Raw genomic sequence first — 20,837 nt, forward strand, 5'->3', positions numbered from 1 at the left:
AGTGGCCCACAAGCCAGACTCCTGATAGTGACACTCAAAGCTGAAAAGTCAATGACTGCTGCAGTGGCTGATGATGTGAATGTGTTTTTTGTCTTTTTTTTTTCAGAACCAGACCACTAAATGGCACCTGTGCCAGCTTGGTGGACATGGAACTTTTCCTCCATTACTCCCTTATTCCATCAGTAAGTAGAGGCAGGGGAGGGCCTAGGAGGGGAGAGAAGGGGGGCTGGGGTGCTTCTATATGCAGGCTCCCAGAGGGGCCTGAATAAGCCGGGGGAAAAATATCAACTGAGTACCCTTCCAAGGCTCAACTTGTTTTCTTATATCATGTACCATAAAACCCAGGCAGAAGAGTTAGGGACTGGATTTTAGGAGAATGAAAAAGGCTTTTCTGACAAAGCAGTGATGGAGCTGCTTTGTCTGGTAGAAGATGAAATAAAGAGCATTTCAGACAGAGCAGAGAGCACACGCAATGTCTTTGTGGAGAGAGGGAGAAAGAAGGAAATGAGAAGGTCATCTGTAGCTGGAGTGGGGATTTGAGGTGGGGGTGCTAGTGAGATGGAGCAGGACCAGACCAGGCAGAGTCCTATAGGGCTCTGTGTGAAGTTTTGTCTTCATGTTTAGTACAGTGGGGTAATTGGTGTCTCCAGCATGAAGGTGATATGATCAAATTTGGTTTGAAACTTTCACTCTAGTTGCTATGTGGAGATCAGGTTGGAGGCGGGCAATAAAGGAGGTCCAATTAGGAGATGGTTGTGGGGGTCTTTAGTTCACCGTACATTATGGTGGTCAACTCAAGATGTACAGGAGATGAAAACAGTAGGATTTGGCAATATGTTGGTTAGAGGTTATGGAGAGGGAGAATTTGAGGTTGACTTCTTCAGTTACTCATTTGCATAGCTGGAAGGATGATGGTATCTGCTAGTCACGAGTTAAGGAAAGTTAGAAGAAAGCCAGGGAAGAAAATCATGAGTCCCAATTAAGACATGCTGAATTTTTTTTAAAGATTTATTTATGCATATGAGAACTGGGGTACAGGCCAGAGGTGTGGGGGTGAGAGGATTCACCAGAGACAGAGTGGGGAGCAGAACAGGCAGACTGACTGAAATACACTGCTGAGGGGAGCAGTGAGCGAGACAGGAGAGGTCTGCTGCACCTAGTGGGTTGCTCCCTGGCCAGGGATCGAACTCGTGTTGCAGTGGCTGCGGACAGATTCATAGGTTGAGTCTTAACCCCTTGCACCACCAGGGAAGCCCCAAGACATGCTGAATTTAAGGAAACTTCAAAACATCAAAAAGAAATGCCAACTCTGTAGTTGGATGAACAGCTTCAGGCTCATGGTCTGGGCTGGAGATTCAAGTTTGTGAATCTTCTGTGGATTGATCATTGAAAGCTTGGGCATGGATGAGGTCACTGAGGAAGAGAAGACCTGGAATCAGAAGAATGGGCCTTGAGCTGAACTATGAGGAACTCCAAAACTACTGCTTGCATAAAGAAAGATCCAGCAAAGGAGACCCAGAAGGAATGGAGGAAAACCAGAAAATCATGATTGATGGAAGTCTAAAAGAAGATGCCTACAGGTTTCTAAGAAAAGGAAGTGGTCACCACCATGGAATCTTGCTGAAAGATGAAACCAGATTTGAGCTGAAAGTTGATAGGGTGGAGCAGCAAGTAATTAGCAACAAGAACTGTTTCCGTGTAGTAATGGGGTAGAAGCCGGGGTAGGAATTTGAAGAGCAAGTGAGAGATAAGGAAATGGAGACAGCAAGTATAGTTTCAAGCAAGTTGAGACTGAACCTGCAGGGAAAAACAAAGAAGAAATTGTAACCTGAGAAGTAAGGAAACTTAGGTTCAGAGAAGTTAAGTCTCCCTCCTGTTCAGTATGGGGGAGAAACTAGATTTGAACCCATGTCTGTTGCGGTAACATAAAAGAAAGTTCAATATAGAACATTCTGGAAGATGAAGGGTGAGTTCAGCTAGCTCCCTGACTTTAGTGTTTGGTGAGTCATAGACATTCTGAGTCCTCTGCTCACCTGTGCGTTAGCTTCCAGTGTGGGCACTGAGACCACATTAAGGATGTTTATTCCCACTGACGTTCTCATCTTCTTTCTTAATAGGTCTTCATCATCTTGGTCTTGTCCTTTCTCCAAAAACGAGAGTGCCATAGACAGAGAGATGATACTTCTCACTTCCTGGGGAGCCACTTTGGAATCATCATGTGAGTTGAGCAAAGGTCAATCACAACAGTTTGGGGTACCTTGGGTTTGGGGCCAACATCAAGTATAAGACCAGGATAACTCCCAGTTACCTCCCTTTATGCCTCTACCTTACAATGAACAACCTGCCTCTCCTTGCCTCAACCAAATCTCAGACAGTTCTGAATTGGCTTCCAAGCCACTGCACCCTCACCTCATCACCAGGGCTGTACGGATGTTCTTAAAACATCTCAAACTCTGGGAAAGGACTTCACATACTCAGCACTATGGCTACCTCAGGAAGCAGGAGGAAGAGAGTTTCCTGTTTCCAGTGACAGACTGCCATCTTGTTGGGATGGGGCCATAGTGCCCCAGGACAGGCCACTGGGCCAGGGAACTTTCAGAGTCTTTCTGTCTCTGCCATTCTTAGTCACTCTACCCTTACTGCATTTTTCCTTGTGTTCTAATTGTTTATCTCTATGTCCTCACCAGAGGGCAATAACATAAAATAAATCAACATTAACAATCAAATAAAGCAGTTAATATTGATATTTAGTGCACTCTGACCCAAGCACTGAACCATTTGCTTTGGGTGAGCCTCTTGTGAACCTAGCATGGAGGAGGTTATTATTCTCATGTCATGGAAGAGCAAACTCAGACTCCAAGAGGTTAGGAGACTTGCCTAAGACCACACGGCTAACACGTGGCAAGAGCTTTAACCCAAGCATGTTTCATTTTTGCTGTGATTCCCTCAGTGTCATAATCTAGGCAGGCTCAAACGTGTGGATATTCTGAGGACTCAGCCTTGGGCTCTGGAGAGAAAGAGGAAGCTTGGATGTCAGGATTGAGGCAGAGGGTAACCTGGGCTTCAGGGGACAGAAGTCCAGCTGCTTATCCAAGCACCCCACATACCAGCTCAGAGTAACTGCTGGGCTCATTTTGGAGACGCCCCCTGGAGCCATCAGCCCTTCCCAAGCTGCCAGGTCAAAACCTCATTGCTTGAGGCATAGAGAAAGCAGAGAAAGATGGAGGCAGGTAGATAAAGAAGATCATCCACATCAGCTCCAGGAGTTTCTCAAGGAGGGCCTGTCAATTGCCAAGTGCAATTGGGACTCTGATCTGGACAGAGTTCTTTTGGTTAGAAAAACAAATATCCATATAAGTTTATTTACATAAAAGAATAAGAAAGGATTTTTTTTTTTAAGTTACTGAGGTTTCACAGAAAGTGGCATGGCTGATCCTGGAATGGGAGCTCTTGAGATGGACATCTCTAGAAGACTTTCTTTCTCTCTTTTTCTCTGTGACACCAGGGGTCCCTCAGGGATTCTCCTCTCTGCCATCTGACTTTATCATCAGACTTAGGCTCTCTCTGCTTTCCTAAAACCTCAGCTGCCTCTAGCACTGGCTGTGATCCCAACTTGGCACAACTTTCCAATACATAATTTTGACAGCTAGCTGGCTCATGTCTCAGTGTCACAAATCCAAAATGCAAGACTAGTCATCTGATAAGTTCATCCAAAGTCAGCAGGTCCCCTAGAATCCAGTCAGCTGAGGCTAGGAAGGCAGAATCCCATGGAACCAGCACAGCTAATGACATCCAGGCCTTCACCGGGTTATGGGAAAGAAGATCTCTCATAGATGGCAGCTGATGCGGGGTAGGCTCCCCCAAAGTGGCTGGAGCAGACCCCTTGTTTTGGTCTCTAGAGCCGTATTGCCTGTGTCTCAGCCCATTTTGCTGTTGTCATGGCTACTGCTGTCCTTGCTTGTGTCCCCTGAGGCTTGGAGCTCTTCAAGGACTCCTCAGTCTGGTAGCCTGAATCTGTGCCTAGCCCCAGATTTGGAACAGTGAACCTCGGGAAATATCAGTTGAAATGAATATTTCACTACCCAGTAATCCCTCCTCACGGTGGGGTCAGCACTATGGAGATGAACTTGGGAATGAGTCACCTTCATGAGTTGTTTTTTCTTGTTCACAGACCTCTGGACTTCGTGGGCACCTTTAGTAACCGATGGTCCTATGGAATTGCCTTTGGGGCCACAGCCAATAAGGTCATGTTCTTATTCTCAGAAGGCTACCAGCCCCTGCAGTTCCCACAGTGGGCCAAAGGTACATGGGAGGTAGCTGCTGGGAGTTCCATCATGGAAAATTCTTGCTCTTAGAAACCACATAGCAGGGGTACACTGGGATTAGAGTTAGGGTTCACTGCTTTTTGAACTGTCAGTGTTCTTCCCAGATTGGTATTTGCCCAAGGTGAATGTCTAGCTCACAAAATTTCAAAGTTTGTGGGGCCCTTTTCCCACTTAGATTCAGAGGTCCTTTATACACAGTAGAACAAAGACTCAGAAAGTAGGTTCACCATCATCTATCCTGAAATCTTGCCTTAGTTATAACCATGGCTGTCTTTGTAATATCAAGAAACCCTAGGATACTTCTTCCAGGACCAATGCTTAATTCTTTGGTGATTGGTCTGAGGCCTCTTTTCTCCCCAGGCTTCATGTTCTCTCAGAAGAAACAACTCTAATGTACAGCAATTCTCAAACCTCACTAATACAGCACTAATACAGCAATTCTCAAACTTCTCTGTCCAGCCCAGATCTCTCTTAGGGGCTCAAGCCTATATAATCAAATGTCTGCAAAGTAGTTTTTAGGGAAATGCAAGTCAAAACCAAAATGATCACCACTATACACCTCTTAGAAGTATACAATTTGATGTTTTGATAAATTTTTATATTTATAAAATCAACACAATCAAGATAATCCCAGAAGTTAACTTGCTCCCTCTTGCAATCTGTTCTTCTCATCCCTATGAATTATATAAATGGAATTATCATTGTTCTTTTAGGAAATCTGGTTTCTCTCATACAGCAATTATTTTGAGATTCAAACATGTTTAGCGTGTATCAGAAACTCATTCATTTTTCATTGCTGAGTACTATTCCACCATATGGATCTACCACAATTTACTTATCCATTTACCTGTCAATAGACATTTGATTTATTTCTAGCTTTTGGTTATTATAAATAAAGGTGCTGTGAACATTACAAATCTTGATAATATGTACTTACATTTTCTTTTTTCTTGGTTGAAAACCTGTGAGTGCAATAACTGAATCATGTTGTAGACCGTGTAATAGATATTACTTTTAAACAATGTGTCAGACTTTTCCAAAGTCATTGTTCCATTTTAGACTACCATCATCAGTGTATGAGAGCTACAGTTTCTCTGTCCTTGACAACACATGATTAGGGTTTTGATCTTTAGCCATTCTAAGAGGTATATAGTGATATTTCATTGTGGTTTATTTTGCATGTTTATAATACAAATTTTGCATTGTGATTACATTTTTATAATGTTGAACATATCTCCATGAGCTTACTTACTATTCCTATGCCATTTTTGGTAAAATGTCTGTTCAAACTACATACCTACTTCAAAAGTGTGGGTTTCTTTGTTGTTTTCATATTAAGTTGTAAGAGTCTTTATATGAACTATATGTAAGCTTTTTTATCAGCTCTATAAACTATAAAATTTTATCCTAATTTTCATTCCATCAACAGTTTCTTTTAAAGAGCTGACATTTAAAACTTCGATAAAATCAATTTATTTTCTCTTTTATGTATCATGCTTGTGCAATGTAAGAAATCTGACTAATTTAAGGTCATGTAGATTTTCTACTGTTTTTTCCTGAAAGCTTGGATAGCCTTTAGATCTATGATACATTTTAAGTTAATTTCTTTGCATACAGAGTGAAGTTCCTTTTTTTTTTTTTTTAACCTTTGGATATCCATTTGTTCCAGCACTATTTGTTACAAAAACCTGTCCTTTGCCCACTAAATTGCCTTTTGCACCTTTGTCTAAATCAATTGGCCACATGTGTGCAGGTCTGTTTCTGAACTGTATTTGGTTCCATTGATCTATAATGTGCAAAGGTTTCAATTTCCGGGTCAACTCTCTTTTTTTTGTCACATTCATCTTAGTGGGTAAAAAGTGGCATCTAATGGCTGTCTTGATTTGAGTTTCCCTAAAGACTAATGATGTTGAGCCCCTGGCTGAGCCAGAATCATTTCTTACTTGACATTACTAGAGTTGCCTCTTCTGTTTTCCCAAAGTGATTGCATTTATGTAGCCTAATTATGTCCTCATGTTTCTGAGTTCGCTTCTTCCCTCCACTTCTATCTGGACCTATTACCCCCCAGCTCCTAGAGTTCCTACTCTTGTCATTTTAACTGCCTGCAGCTAAAATCCTGTTTGGATTTTAACTGCCTGCAGCTTCTACTCTGTGCGGGGGGTGCTGGCCCTGGGGGCACTGAGATATTTAGTAAAGTGAGTTCACATTTCCCCCAAGCCCCAGCATCTTAGGTCCTTACTAAAGTCGCTTATTCTCCCCTAAGAGTCAGGCTGTTAGCACCTTGTCCAGTTTCAGTTATTATTTTGGCTTCAATTCCATGGACAGTTCTGGGTTCTTCTGATCTCAAGCCTTCAGACTTGTTGATTATCCCCCTCTGCTTCAAATGGGCCTTGTCACCCAAATTCATTGTAGATGTTGGGTTATTGCTCTTACCATTTTAGTTGCTTTATGTGCTTTTAAGGCAGGGGGAAATGCAGGTAAATTTAAAAGTGATGTTCTTGGTGCTTCCATCCTCACAGCAACTATTCCTTTTCCACTGTCCTTTCCTGTCAATTCTCTACCACACAAATACTAACCAACCCTAGTTAGCTATCTCCTTTCAGTGAAGCATGTTCTTTTTTATATTGCATGGCCTTGCTGAAAGTCACCACCTCCAGGAAGTCTTCCCTCATACCCAGACACCTGATGAGATCTGGCTTCCTCTTCTTGTCCCTAAATTAGGTCAAATATGGCTGTACATATCACACCATTTACTTTCCTACCTGCCTTCCTTATTGAAATGCAAGCATCTCAAAGCAAGAAACTTGTTCATTCCCTTTGTGTCTTTAGTGTCTAGTCCAGGACCCAGCTTAATGCAGACACGTTGTAAAGGTCACCTTGCATGATTTGACATACTGGATCCTGTTAGGCCATCTCGGAGCCAGTCAGTAGCAGAATAAACAGTATCATTGCCTTATATTTAAAATACATGATAATTGGAAAGAGTTTTTGGCACATAGCACATCACTACTTTTTTGTGTTGGTATGGTGGTATACGGGTAGTGCTTGATCTCAGTGATTATGCAATCTTTATGCTGATAAAAGGCAGGCACCAAGTCCTTTTCATTTTAATAGTTAGCAAGTGTCTGGCATGCAGGGTGCACCAGGAAGGGTCTGTTGCATAAATGAATGAAAGACATTTTTGTCTCCTTCCTTGTGCTGAGCTGGTGCTTCATTTCTTTGGGTCCTGAGATCATGCCTGCAAGTCAGCCTGAAGCTCAGTGCTCCTTGGGACTCCCTGAGCCCATGAGAAGAACTCACAGCATCTCTGACCCTGTCTCTCCCAGCCTTTGTACTGCTCATCGGAGGTATCGAAGTGGGTCTGTCCCATTTTCCCTTTTTTGCCTGCCTCTCTTCAGAGTTCCGGCTGGTCAGCTCCATCCTCGGCTTCAGCTACTCTCTGATATGGTAAGATGGACTTTGCCTGCCTGGCTGTCCTCCTGTGACTTCTTTGACTGGACAAAGGCCAGGGCCGAGAGCTCTCCTTGGAGGGCACCTCTATCTAGGACTGATGTCCAGGGCAGGGTGGTCCAAGCTTACCGTCTTTGGGACTGCACTTGAGGCCAGCTCAGCCTTCTGTCTACTTCACATGAGCCTGCTCCTGATTAGAAGTCAGGGTGTGGAGAAATTCATTTCTGTAAACCACTTGGGGGCCGAGGACAAAGTCCTTGCACCTCAATTTGGAATTCATGTCCTTCACAGTCTGGCCTCTTCCTGACTCTCTGCTCCTTACAGTCTCCAGCACACACCCCTAGTCATATAAGACAGATTGATTCAGCAAACATGCAGTTACATCCCCACTATGAGAAGGAAATATTCTGGAAAATGAGATAGAGCCCCATGGTCATGTGTTCTGACCTCTTTGTAATCTGCTGTTCCCCATGTGGACTGGCTTCCCCCACTTGGTCTGGTGCGAGATGTGCACATGCTCATCCTTCATGTATCGTCACTGCCGAGGCAGGGGCCGTGACCTTCCTGCTGAACTCTCTGTCCTTCGGCTGGCCCTGGGGAATATTTGCTGAATGAATAATCCCATCAACAATTCTACACTCCAGCCTTGAGGCTCATTTCCTGGGCTGTAGAGCATGCTCCTTACTGGGTTGGCTTCTCCTCTACAGAATTATTTGCAGGCAGGTCTCCTCTGGCCCATGTATAGGCAACTGAAGGGGCTCACAAGCAACTGACACATCACTGACTAAAATTCCAAATTTTGCAAGTGACGTGATTTTAAAACATTAAAAGAGAGGGAGTCAGGTTTTGATTGAATGGAGATGGGGTAATCGCTTGGCCTCTGACAGATGTTTGACAAGGGGAGGAAAGGATGGTGATGAGAATTGCTCAGCAGCTTCAGGGCCATGGGGGTACAACCCAGCTGGAACGTGGCCAGGGATGTATGTCCAGCAGGGCTAAAGCCCCAGGCATTCCTCGGGGCAGTGTTGACAAATGAGACTGTCTTGGGATAAAGAGCAAAGATGCTGGAGTCAGGAGACCTGGGTCTTGGTCCTGGCTCTGAGTGTGACTCTGGACAATTCCCTTCTCCTCTCTGGACTTCCATCTCCTGACATGAGCGACAGGGGAGGTAGGATGAGGTCTCCAAGGGTGTTCTTGCTCTGCCGATGTGGATTCTGGAATTATGCGCACATGAGGGCTTATTAAAGGAATGTCGTATTCACCTATTTGGTGCCTGAAATGAGTGGGGTGTACACAGAGGCCTGGGAACTATCCCCACCCCCCACCCCACCAGGAAGGGTGGGGAGGGGAAGCTAACTCCCAGGCTAGTGGGATCTGAATCTGGGTTATTTTCACAGGTTGGGGTCTAGGAGGGAGCCCAGTGCCCTAAGCCTTGTTTCTTTTGTGCAGGTTTGTTGTCACCATCCTTCACATTACACAGTGTCCCCATGGGCAGGTGAGTCCCTATTGGGCTGTGTTTAGGGTATTCAGTTCTATCACCTGGCCAAATTTCTGTGTGACCTTGGACAAGTCTCTGCCACTCTCTGGGCCTCAGCTTCCTCATGTGTACACAAGGGAAGCTGTATAACATGTTCATTCACAAAGTGATGTTTTCGCTGTCAATGCTGACGCAACCCCTCAAGGTAGGGGCACTCAGCATTTTACATTTTACAGGTGAGGAAACTGAGACCCAAATGTGTTAATAAATCTTAAGAAGTAGCAGATTTGGGTGTTGAGACCAGATATGGCTGACTCCAATGCTTATTTCTTTCTACTTCTCTATGCATTGTCATTCTTGGAATTGTATCCCAGTACCCCAGGAAAAAGAACAAGATGAAAGAGGGGTGACACATTTTGTACCTAGGAATGTTACTAGGTAGATGGGGGAACACAAGGAGGCCACCCCAACTAGTAGCCCACAGATGGGCTACTAAGTTCAGTAACTGTGGAGGATTAAATGGTGTGATAAGGAGAGTGTAGGGGGCCGATTGGAAAGTGAGGGTTGGAGGTTGGCCTTCTCTCCACAGTGCTGTGCTAGGGTGGAGAGCATTCTGAAGGACCTCTGCCCCCACAGATGCCCTTCTTCTGACTGCTCTGCTCATGGGATTGAGAGTTCAGATCACAAGTATTTTTTTTTTTTGTAGCCTTGGACAATTTCATTTCCAAAGATTCCTTTGAAATTGGAAATGCTGATGGTTAGGTGAGGGAGAAGGCAGGGCTTGAGAAGACAATGTTAAGAACAGCCATGTGCTGAGTGTTTTTCTAAGCTCCATGCCCCAAATGAGCTTCCAAATCCTCAAGGCACTTTGCAGACAGTGTGTTAGCATCATCCCCCGTGAGGCTCAGGGACCTACCTGACTTACTAGTGAAAAATCCTGGGGTGTGGAATCCAGACCAGGGTCATCATAAAGATTTGCTGTCATGTTTTCAGACATATTCATGGAACCACTATTTATAAAAATGAAATATTGGAAAGAGTCTAAAATGTCAAGTAAATTGGTAGAGTTTAAATGAAGTTTGGTTCTTTAAATTATGTACTATTATGCGGGAATGGAACAGATGTTTGCAAATAATTTGTAACCAGGTTGGGAAATATTCTGATGTGTGCAGACCTGTATATCTGGCTCAGTCTCAGTTTATAATATCTGTGGATACAGACACAGACAAAAGGCAATGAAATATTTAGTGGTTACATCTACTCTGTTAGCACACATTAGAGAGGCGGATGAAGGGGAGAGGTGCACCCTCTGAAACTCAGCATATCTTTATCCTGCACCCTAACTTCACAACATCAACGCTGATGTCCTTTCAGGGGAAATGTAATGAAACATGAAACCAACTAGTAAGTAATGAAAACTAAAGGACAGTATTATTTCCACTTCTTTGCTTTCAGCCCACTTTTTTTCTTCTCATCAAAATGGAACTAAAACAGAAAAACTGTAGGTGCCATCTTGAGAGGTTCCTCACAGCAGCTCATGCTGCCCCCAACATGGTGGCACTTGTGGGCCTTCCTTCTGTCTTCCCTCTGTTTCATGCTCTCTCCCTCTTTCCTTTCTCCATACCTCCTCATCTTCTCTCTTTTGCTCTCCCCTTACCTTCTTCCCTCTCGCCTTTTTTTTTTAAGATTTATTTATACAAGAACTGGGGTACAGGTCAGAGGCACAGGAGGGTGAGAGAATTCACCAGAGACAGAGCAGGGAACAGAACAGGCAGAAGGACCGAAAACACTGCTGAGGGGAGCAGCAGGCAAGACAGGAGAGGTCTGCCGTGCCATGTGGGAATCTTCCTGGCTGGCCAGAAATCGAACTCGCACTGCAGAGGCTACGGACAGCTTCACAACGCTTCGCTCAACTGCCTGCTCCATCGGGGAGGCCCCCTCTTTCCTTTCATCCCTCCCTCCCTCTCTCTCTTTCTCTCTTGGGGGTATTTTCCAAAGGGAGCATTTAATATCTCATGACAAAAAGAAGCATGAAAGTCCTTTGTATCAAATACAATGGGAGTGATGAGAATCAAATTCAGGGCTTCAGAATTCCAAGTTCACTACTCATTCCAATGATGTGGCACCAGGGAAGAAGGGATTGACTAATGGCCTCCAAACTCAGAGCAGACCTCAATAGGAGCAGAGAAGGCAGATTCCTGTCCCCAGCTTCACTAGGACCCGTCCCTGCCCTGCCTAGAGTCCATACCCTGTGCTCTGCTTCTGTTGCAGTTTGTGGGCAGGTATGAGGCGGTTGTGTTCTACTGGCCCTCACTGCTGTGCCTGACCTTCCTACTGGCCCGCTTCATGCACATGTTTGTCAAGTCTCTGAGGGTCTACCTGGGCTGGGAGCTCTGGAGGGTGAGTACTAAGCCTGTGTGTATCCTGAAAGGTTATTCTGCACAGCAGCTCTGCAAGGTAGGTATTATCATTAGTTCTTCCACTCTTTACTAGGAAACATGGACCCAGAGAAGTGAGTTGTGTTGCCCAAAGTCCTATAGCTAGTCTGTAGCATAAACAAAATGAGAACCCAGCCAGTTTCATTGTTGAGGCTCTCTCTTAACCATTATTTTTCTTCTCCTAATTCCTCCATGTTTAAAGTTAGGTTGTTCATTTGAGACTGTCATTCTTCCTCCTTCCCATTTTTTCTATGCTTATCAACATTGATTTACAGCTCTGTATATGTTTTAGAGGTGTAGCATCATACTCCTACAATGTCAGTTATCAAGCCACTGCCACCAGAACCCCAATACTCATCCGCCACAGTCCAATGAAGTATCTCCTCTCTTTGGTCTCAAACCTTTACTCTCCCCCTCTGGTAGCCTCAGTTCTATAGTCAAATTGTTAGGGTTTAGTGCATCTAGGGATGCATATATACCTTGGGGGTAGATACCTAGGAGAGAGACTGCTTTGATATGGGCCATTTTGATATGGGCCATTTCAATCTCCTTAAATTTGTAAACATTTGTTTTATAGTGTATCATATTATTTGTCCTGAAGAATGTTCCATATGCTCTTGGGAAGAATATGTATTTTGCTGTTGGATATAATGTTTTATATGTGTCTATTTCCATAATGTTCTATTTGATCCATTTGATCTATAGTATTGTTCAAGTTAGTTATCTTCTTATTGATTTTCTGACTAGATTATCCTTTGTTACAAATGTGGTATTGAAGTCCCCTGCTACTAATGTGTTGCTGTTTACTTCACCCTTCGGCTCTGTTGATATTTATATATTTAGGTGTTCTGATATTGGGTATGTATATATATGGTTGCTGTAGCCTCTTGATGAATTAGACTTTTTATCATCATGTAATGACCTTCTTTGTCTCTTGTAACAGTTCTGACTGAAAGCCTATTTTGTCTCATATAAGTATAGCAGTATTGTACTTTGATTCCTTTATATTCTGTATATGTAATATAGGTTATTTCCTTTGTGATCACCATGAAGCTTTGATAAAATGTTTTATAATTGTCTTTTGTTGAGATAAGTTAATAACAAACTTAATTACATAGAAAAACTCTACATTTTTATTCTCACTGTCCTCTGTGGGAGAAATTGCAGGCCACAAGTGTCTCTGTATGCACTGATCCAAGACTCCTTGGGGAGGGGTAGTGTTGTTCAGGTGAAACTGCTCTTCTTAGCCTCTTAATGCATCCATATTAAAGATTTTTGCTTCAGTGGGGTGCTGGAGCCTCTTGACTAGACTCTTGGACTCCCAGAAAGGTAATCTAGTCTAGATGTTTATCAAAATTGGTGTATCTGTGGGGATTTTTTTTAAGATTTATTTATTTATTTATACAAGAACCAGGGTACAGGCCAGATGCGCGGGAGGGTGAGAGGATTCACCAGAGACAGAGCAGGGAACAGAACAGGCAGACTGATGAAATACCTGCTGAGGGGAGCTGAGGGGAGCAGTGGGTGAGACAGGAGAGGTCTGCTGCGCTGTGTGGGACCCTCGCCAGCCAGCTGGTATGGAACTGGCACTGCAGAGGCTATGGACAGCCTCACAGTGTGGCGCTCAACCACCTGCGCCACCAGGGGAGGCCCATCTGTGGGGATTTTGGGGCTTGAACCTTCTGTTCCTCCATCTTGTCAACATCACTCACCAGAAAGGATTATAACCATATATTTTGTACTCTACCCAACATCTGTGATATATAAGATTTTATTTCATGTGTAAAATTTACATATTTATATATATATGGCAAAATAGATGGCTTGTGGAATGCTCATTACACATGAAGAAAACATACCATTAAAGTTCATTTCTTTAAATCCTGCAAAACAAGAAATGATCAAAAGAAACTCTTATTTATAAATAAATAAGAACACTGAGTTTTGTTTTGTTTTGTTTTGTTTTTTTTGGCCTTACTGGTGGCGCAGAGATTGAGCGCTGGGTTGCGAAGCTGCCCACAGCCTCTGCAGCGCCCCTTCCATCCCCAGCCGCTGGGCGAGGGTCCCACATGGCGCGACAGACCACTCCTGCTGCCCGCTGCTCCCCTCAGCAGTGTATTTCATCAGTCTGCCTGTTCTGTTTCCCGCTCTGGCTCTGGTGAATTCTCTCACCCTCCCGCGCTTCTAACTGTACCCAGTGCTTGTATAAATAAATAAATAAATCTTTAAAAAACAAAACAAAACACTGAGTTTTTGGGTTTTTCATCCCACAAATATTTTGAATTATGATGGGAAATCACCAGATCTCATAGGGAAAAATGACCCCAAAATAATGACTAATACAATCAGTATGTAGAAGAGTCAAGGAAAGCTGTACCTCTGGCATTTCCTGCAAGTGAGTACTTGGTAAACAGGAGATGGGACCTTGCCTCCTCTTCAAGAAATATCAAGTGTCTGGGAATGGCTCAGCCTAAAAAACACAGCTTTTCCTCAAGTTCCACCCCATTGAACATTTGATACTTCAAAGGATCAAAACCTAACCAGGATTTGTGGGCCAAAGCATAAGTCTCTCTCTTTTCTTATAGGAAGAAAAACCTTTCCTGGAAGCTCACCAGGCAGACCATGTCAAACGGCTCCTGAGGAAGCCTCATCTGCTGTAAGCCAAAATTGGGTTTATTCACGCCTCAGTATTTGCACCCAGAGTGATGAACTCTGAGAGTGTGAGAGGTCCTGAGATGACCAAAAGGATACTGTATTAGCCAGGGCTTTTATTTGCTAATACCAGAAACTTAAAGTAGATCAAAGAAAAATGAAATTTATGTTCTTACATAATCCAAAAATCTAGAAGTAATCAGTTTCAGACACAGGTGGATCCAAGGGCTTAATCGATACCATTAGTTTTCATTCATTTTTCCCATATCTCCCCTCAGTTCTGTTTTTTTCTTTTTTAGCCTCATAGTTAGTCAGGCTTCTACCATGGTGGCTCCCAGAATCTCTAAGCTTATACCCTTCTGATTTAAGCTCACAGGAAAGACATATTTTCCTTAGTAATAATTCAAATTAAAGTCCCATTGTATGTTTCATTGGATCATATTGGACCACATTGCCTTCTCAGAACCAATTACTGTAGCTAAATGATTGGAGTAAACTGATTAAGCCTGGGTCACATGTTCACTTCTGGAATCAGGAAGTTGTTCAGCCTGATGGTAGAGAAAGAGTGACTTCTCAGAGAAATACTGAGATGCCATCACCAATAAAAGAAAATATAGCTCTTGGCTAGGTGAAAATACCTGATCTTAAGTGATCCTAAGGGGTAAGCATACCTTCCTCTGCCACTGCTACTATGTATAAAGGATATGTCTCAGAGAAAGGTCATGTCTAATCCAAGGTCACACAGTGAAAAGCTGGTACTTTGACTAGAACTGCATTTGGCTCCATATGTCACAAACACAAAATAATAGTGGTATAAACAAGAGGGAGATTTCTTTCTTCCTTATGTAAAATAATTATGAGGGGGGAGTCCATACTGACCCTGGGCTTCCCTCATTGTTAGTTTTACTGTCTTTGTGCCCCAGTCTTAATGGTTTCCAGCGTGAGAACTGTTCACAGATCAAGGTAGATGCTGGGGCTCCAGGCTAGACCAGCCACCATGTCTGCATTTTCAGGGAACAGGCAGGAGAAAAGAAAGGCAGTGGGGTACCCTCTAGTTATGTGGGACACACCTGAGCATCCTCCTCAAAGCCCCATACCATACCACTGGTCACATCTAGTTGACCTATACTTAGTCTTGGTCACTCTTAACTGACAGAGGTCAAAACTACAGCTTTTTATTTTGGTGAATCACTGCACCAAATAAAACTGAGTCTCTGTACTTAAGGAAAGGGGTGAATGAAAACTGTGGAATCTACCAGATGGTGTTATTTTCAAAAGAATCAGGTATTTTTTTTAAACTAACCACAACCTGTCTTTTCTTGGTATTTATTCATTTACAGAGAGAGAGAAAAGTCTTGGTTCCAAACCAGGATATATGAATGGGATCCCTGTTTTCAGTTCCCAAGCAGAATGATTGGAACCACTGTGTTAGCTTTTATCTGCCTGTACCTTGTAAGTAAATTGTAGAAAATCCTTTACTATTTTATAAAGTGGTAGGGCTAGGGTAGGGCTGTTCTTAGAAGCTAGGTCAAAATGGAATCTCTGTAATCAAAATACTGCAGTTCTGTGACCCCCATCATTTTTTCTCCAAGGACATTTTGACTCATGTAATGAATATTAATAACAAATATAATTGAATCATTTATGGAGACTTTTGATTTCCAATTCTACATGTAAAGAGTTTGTAAGACATCACTCCATTCTAACAAGAAGTCAAAATCTGAACAAACCAAAAAACTGAGGCAAAAACCTTCTTCTTAGATATATGTTTCCTAGAAAAGCCTCAAGGTAAACCATTGGCCCTAAAATTAGAGACAGATAGACAGAAAGGGGATATAAAGAGACACAACATGAAGCAGAAATCCCATAGGAACCACTGTCAAGTGAGGACAATCTGAACTGTAATTATCTCCATCAAAAGCAAAGTCAAAATAGGAAAGGTGGGTAAAAATGGTAAGGCCAAATTGTCTTCTGCTTATTTGAAATATGCTAGGATGATGTAAAATAACCTTGTGATTAAGTTTTAAGTTAATGCATTAGGTTATGCTGAAGTACCACGTAAATGCCCAAGTTTTAGGGAATTAACGATGGATATTTCTGCTCACATCATGATGTTGAATGGGTGTTCAGGTTTGGGAAACAGCAGATTCTTCCATTAAATATCTTCGTCATTGCTGAGAACCCTCACCCTCTGATCCAGAAGGGAAAACACATACAGAACTGCATGTGGAAGGCTTTCACGTGCAAGGGGAGGTGGCACACATCCTTTCACAACTCTTCCATTGGCAGAAACCTTGTCATGTGGTCATAGCTCACTCAAGGGAGGTTGGGGAATGTGGTCCAGCTTTGTGCGCAAAAGAAGGGAAAAACAACCAAGTAGAGTTCTCTGTAACAGTAAATATCTCACTTGGAGTTATTGAGTTTCTTTAATCTTTAGTGGCTGCCTCCTCGATACCAAGCATTAGATGAAAGAAGAGAGATGATTCAGCAGAGTCTTGGCTTGGGAGAAGCCCATGATCTATAAGAAGGAGAGAAGATATGGGATGGAGTCTCCAAATATTGAAATAGCCCTGGAATTGTAGTGATTATTCTAGTTTGAGAAGCTAATTGAATACATAGCATCTCAATTTCAATTTCAGAGATAAACAAGATTCGGTTGGTGGAATAAAATCCCAACAGGAACTCTATAAACAATGACATCATGATGAGGAGCATCATGGTGTGATGATGGGGTGATAGGCGTGAATAAGCATGACAGTACAGCAAACAGTTCCTTCTCTAATTTGGTTACTGCCAACATTCAAGTAGGGAGCTGGGAGAGATAGGACTGGAATTGTCCCCAAGTTCGCACCTTATTCAAACTTAGACATTCATTTCACTCCAAATGAACATTTGATGATTCCTTAAGCCCTTGCGTGACCTTGTCTTGCAAACAACACAACAAAGAACAGAGTCTGTGTTGATGTCTGTCTCCAAAGAAGTCAATCCCATTCATCTTGATATGGCATGTGTCCAGAGTCTACTTAAAGCTGAGTTTTGAACTTCAAAGAGTTTTGACCTCAAACCCCATGCGAGTTACATATGTTACTCATATTCTGAGCTGGACTCAGGTGAGAACTTGAAACATTTGTTGTGTCCCCAGTTCATTGTCATTGAGTTCTGCATATTTGTGCATGTGAGAGATGGACTGGAGGTGTTTGAAAGTGAACTGGAGAGCTACATCGCCTTTGTGAACCAGACCGGGGCCCTCACCCCCGTCATCCTGAAGGTGAAAGAGCTGATGAGTGTCGCCAAAGGTAAACTCATCCTTTGTTCCTGTTGCCTGAGTGGGAAACTAACGGACTTGTAACTAGTGGCAAGTGTACACCTGTAGTAATTATTGCTGCCAGTATTGCTATTACTACATGAGGTGACTGGTCTTAGAGAAAATGTGTTACAAGCTGATACATATGCCTCCTTGGCATGGTGGAAAGACAGAGGCATCAGGTCACAGGTCATTTTGTTGATCTCTATTTGGGGCTGAATTGAACATGTCCTGAGAATTTCCTCATATCAAATAACTTATTTTGTTTTGATGCCAATGGAACAATTAAAATCAACATGTGTTTTTCACTTTGGAAAAAAAAAAAACACCAAGTTTCAACTTTTCTTTAAGACCATATGAATGGTTCACTTATATCATTCAAATGTTATTCCTGTCTTAGTTCAGGCTGCTGTAACAAACTAGAGTGGGTGGTACAAACAACAAACAATTATTTTGCACAGTTTTAGGGACTAGGAAGTTCAAGGTGCCTGCAGGTCCGGTGTCTGGGGAGGACCTGCCTCCTGCTTTGCTGTCATCCCTTTATACCCCCATGTGCTTGAGAAAGGGAGAGGAAGGCGCTCCCTTGTCTCTTCTTAGAAGGGTACTAATGACCTCATGAGCTAACTATGTTGGCATGGGATTGCTGTTTAACTGCGTGTGGGTCCCTGCTCTTCCCCACGTGACAACTACAAATTCAATTCTTAATGTTTTATAAGGATTTACAAGACCTGAAATGTATATACACCACAATTTTCTTTCCCCCTACTCACTGTACATTGGAAATAGTCACATCAAAGAAGAGGATTGTGCAGGAAAAAAAGAATATCAGGAGTGTGTGGGGTTGAGCTAAACAGATATATAAGCAAAACTTTTTACACAAGGAATGTGTTAGAGGAAGTATAATATTTTGCTCAGACCTTACTGATGTGAGTTTCTGAATTTTTAAAATAATGTTTCAGGCTTTTCTCTCTTATCACCTTTCCCATTTCAGGAGTCTGGGTGGTGACCATTTTGCCTGCCTCCCTCACCTGTGTGAGCTATCTGTTCCACATTTTGGCTTGCTACAGGTAAGAGGGTTTTGGGAGTACCTGTGTGCCTTCAGCCAGGAAATAACCTGAAGACTGCCCTAAGAATTCCCAAGTAGTGGGAAAATATACCCAGTGCAGGGACAACCACATCTATTGGCAGGAAAAAAAACCGAGAAAACCAAAAAGTCTAAAACTCTTGACTTGAAATACTACACACTAGCTATTGTGATTAGAATCTTCTTTTGATTTTTACTACAAACCTGAGGCATACTTTCACCTCCATATTTATAGCTGAGAAAGCTGAGACTCAACAAAACAACTTAAGAAATATAATTTTGGGGAAATAATGAACGAGAAAGCACTACAAACTGGACCGCAATAGAATGTGTCAGTGTTTGTTTTTTAGTTTTTTTTTCTTGAAATTATTCCAACCTACACCCACTTTTAATTTTATAAAAATTAATTTAGTCTAAAGTAAGTCTTTCTTTTGTTCAGAGCCCAGAGTTAAGCATTACCATTTGTTTGTTTTGCATCCTTCCAGGAATTTTCTATGTAACATGCAAATATATCTGCGTGTGTGTTTGTGTGTGTGTGTGTGTGTGTGCATGCATGCTTATGTTCTTGGTAGCACATTCTACTCCACAGCTCCCAAACAGAAATACAATGAAAGTTGAAGATATGATTATGAATTTTCCAGTAAACATTATTAAAAAAGCGAGTAGGAAAGTGAAAACAATTGATTACCATATTTTATCTAGCCCAACATAACCCAAATGCCATCATTTTATCATGTAAAAAATACACAAACTATTAATGAGATATGTACATTCTTTTTTAAATTTTTTTTTTATTTTTATGTATACAAGAGCTGGGGTACAGGCCAGAGATGGGGGTGTAAGAGGAGTCACCAGAGAGACTGGGGAATAGAACAGGCAGACTGACTGAAATATACTGCTGAGGGGAGCAGCAGGCGAGTCAGGAGAGGTCTGCTGCACTATGTGGGTTCCTCCCTCGCGGGGGATCGAACTTGTGCTTGCAGTGTCTGCGGTTAGCTTCCTAGGTTGCGTCTTAACCCCTTGCACCACCAGGGAGGCCCTACATTCTTTATTTCATAAGGAATTTCTGGTCCTGCTGGAGATAGAATGTTAGGAAAAACATGGGACACAGATGTAAATGCGGACTGTGAACATGACTGTGTCACCTAATCTTTTTTTAATTTTGTATATTTTTTACATCATTTTTCATTTTTGCACTATGTATGCATTTTCATCTTGGTTATTGTCCTCATACAGTTCCCACCCCCGTCGTTTTCATCCTACTCCCTCCCCCCCCCATCCCGTGTTGTGTCTCTGGTTTATAGTTGCTTGTTGATTTTTATTTTATTATAATTAGTATTTTTCCTAGTCCCTTATTTAGGTTTTCTAAATTCCTGCTATGAGTGAGACCATCTGGTATTTTTCTTTTTTTTTTTTCTTTCTGGCTTATTTTGCTGAGCATAATCCCTTCCAGTTCTATCCATGTTCCTGCAAATTGCGTGAGTTTATCTTTTTTGATTGCTGAGTAATATTCCATTGTGTATATGTGCCACATTGCAATGAGATACCATCTTACACCAGGGAGAACGGCACATATTAAAAAAAACTAGCAACAACAAATGTTGGCGAGGATGTAGAGAAAAAGGAACTCTCCTGCTTTGCTGGTGGGAGTGCAAACTGGTCCAACCACTATGGAGAGCTGTGTGGAGATTCCTCAACCTGCTAAAGATGGAGCTGCCATATAATGCAGCAATCCCACTCCTGGGTAATTACCCAAAGGACATAGAAACATTAATTCACCCCTATGTTTATAGTAGCACTATTTACAATAGCTAAGCTATGGAAACAACCCAAATGCCACCTAATTTTTATGCAAAGGGCCAGGCAGAGACTAAACATGGGAAAAACACAGTGATTTATTGGGGTGGTAGAATGATGAGGGGTTTTTTCACTTCCCTTTATGTTGTTATGAGGTAGCAGTATCATTAAAAATGGTTCGTTTTTACCAGTTTTAAAATATTGTTACATAAGAAATACTCATTAAAAGAAAAGCTAAGAAAGTAGAGCAAAATGAAGGCAATATAAGCCACATACACATGCTCAACCATCAAATTCAGTCACTATTAAG

General features: G+C 42.3%; 1 protein-coding gene across 1 annotated transcript in view; it reads left to right on the plus strand.

Moving 5' to 3' along the window:
• Positions 1-20,837, plus strand: part of LOC119231943 (stimulated by retinoic acid gene 6 protein-like) — a 30,163-nt gene that overhangs the window by 3,766 nt on the left and 5,560 nt on the right. Inside the window, exons 3-12 of the mRNA XM_037493782.2 lie at positions 107-182; positions 2,118-2,218; positions 4,172-4,302; positions 7,652-7,772; positions 9,225-9,270; positions 11,524-11,652; positions 14,276-14,346; positions 15,683-15,794; positions 17,485-17,638; positions 18,638-18,713. Of these exons, the coding sequence (XP_037349679.1) occupies positions 107-182; positions 2,118-2,218; positions 4,172-4,302; positions 7,652-7,772; positions 9,225-9,270; positions 11,524-11,652; positions 14,276-14,346; positions 15,683-15,794; positions 17,485-17,638; positions 18,638-18,713 (1,017 nt within the window). The remainder of the gene's footprint in view (positions 1-106; positions 183-2,117; positions 2,219-4,171; positions 4,303-7,651; positions 7,773-9,224; positions 9,271-11,523; positions 11,653-14,275; positions 14,347-15,682; positions 15,795-17,484; positions 17,639-18,637; positions 18,714-20,837) is intronic.

This window comes from Talpa occidentalis, unplaced genomic scaffold (assembly GCF_014898055.3).
Source record: "Talpa occidentalis isolate TD23 unplaced genomic scaffold, MPIMG_talOcc4v2.1 talOcc4.7, whole genome shotgun sequence".
Classification (NCBI taxonomy): domain Eukaryota; kingdom Metazoa; phylum Chordata; class Mammalia; order Eulipotyphla; family Talpidae; genus Talpa; species Talpa occidentalis.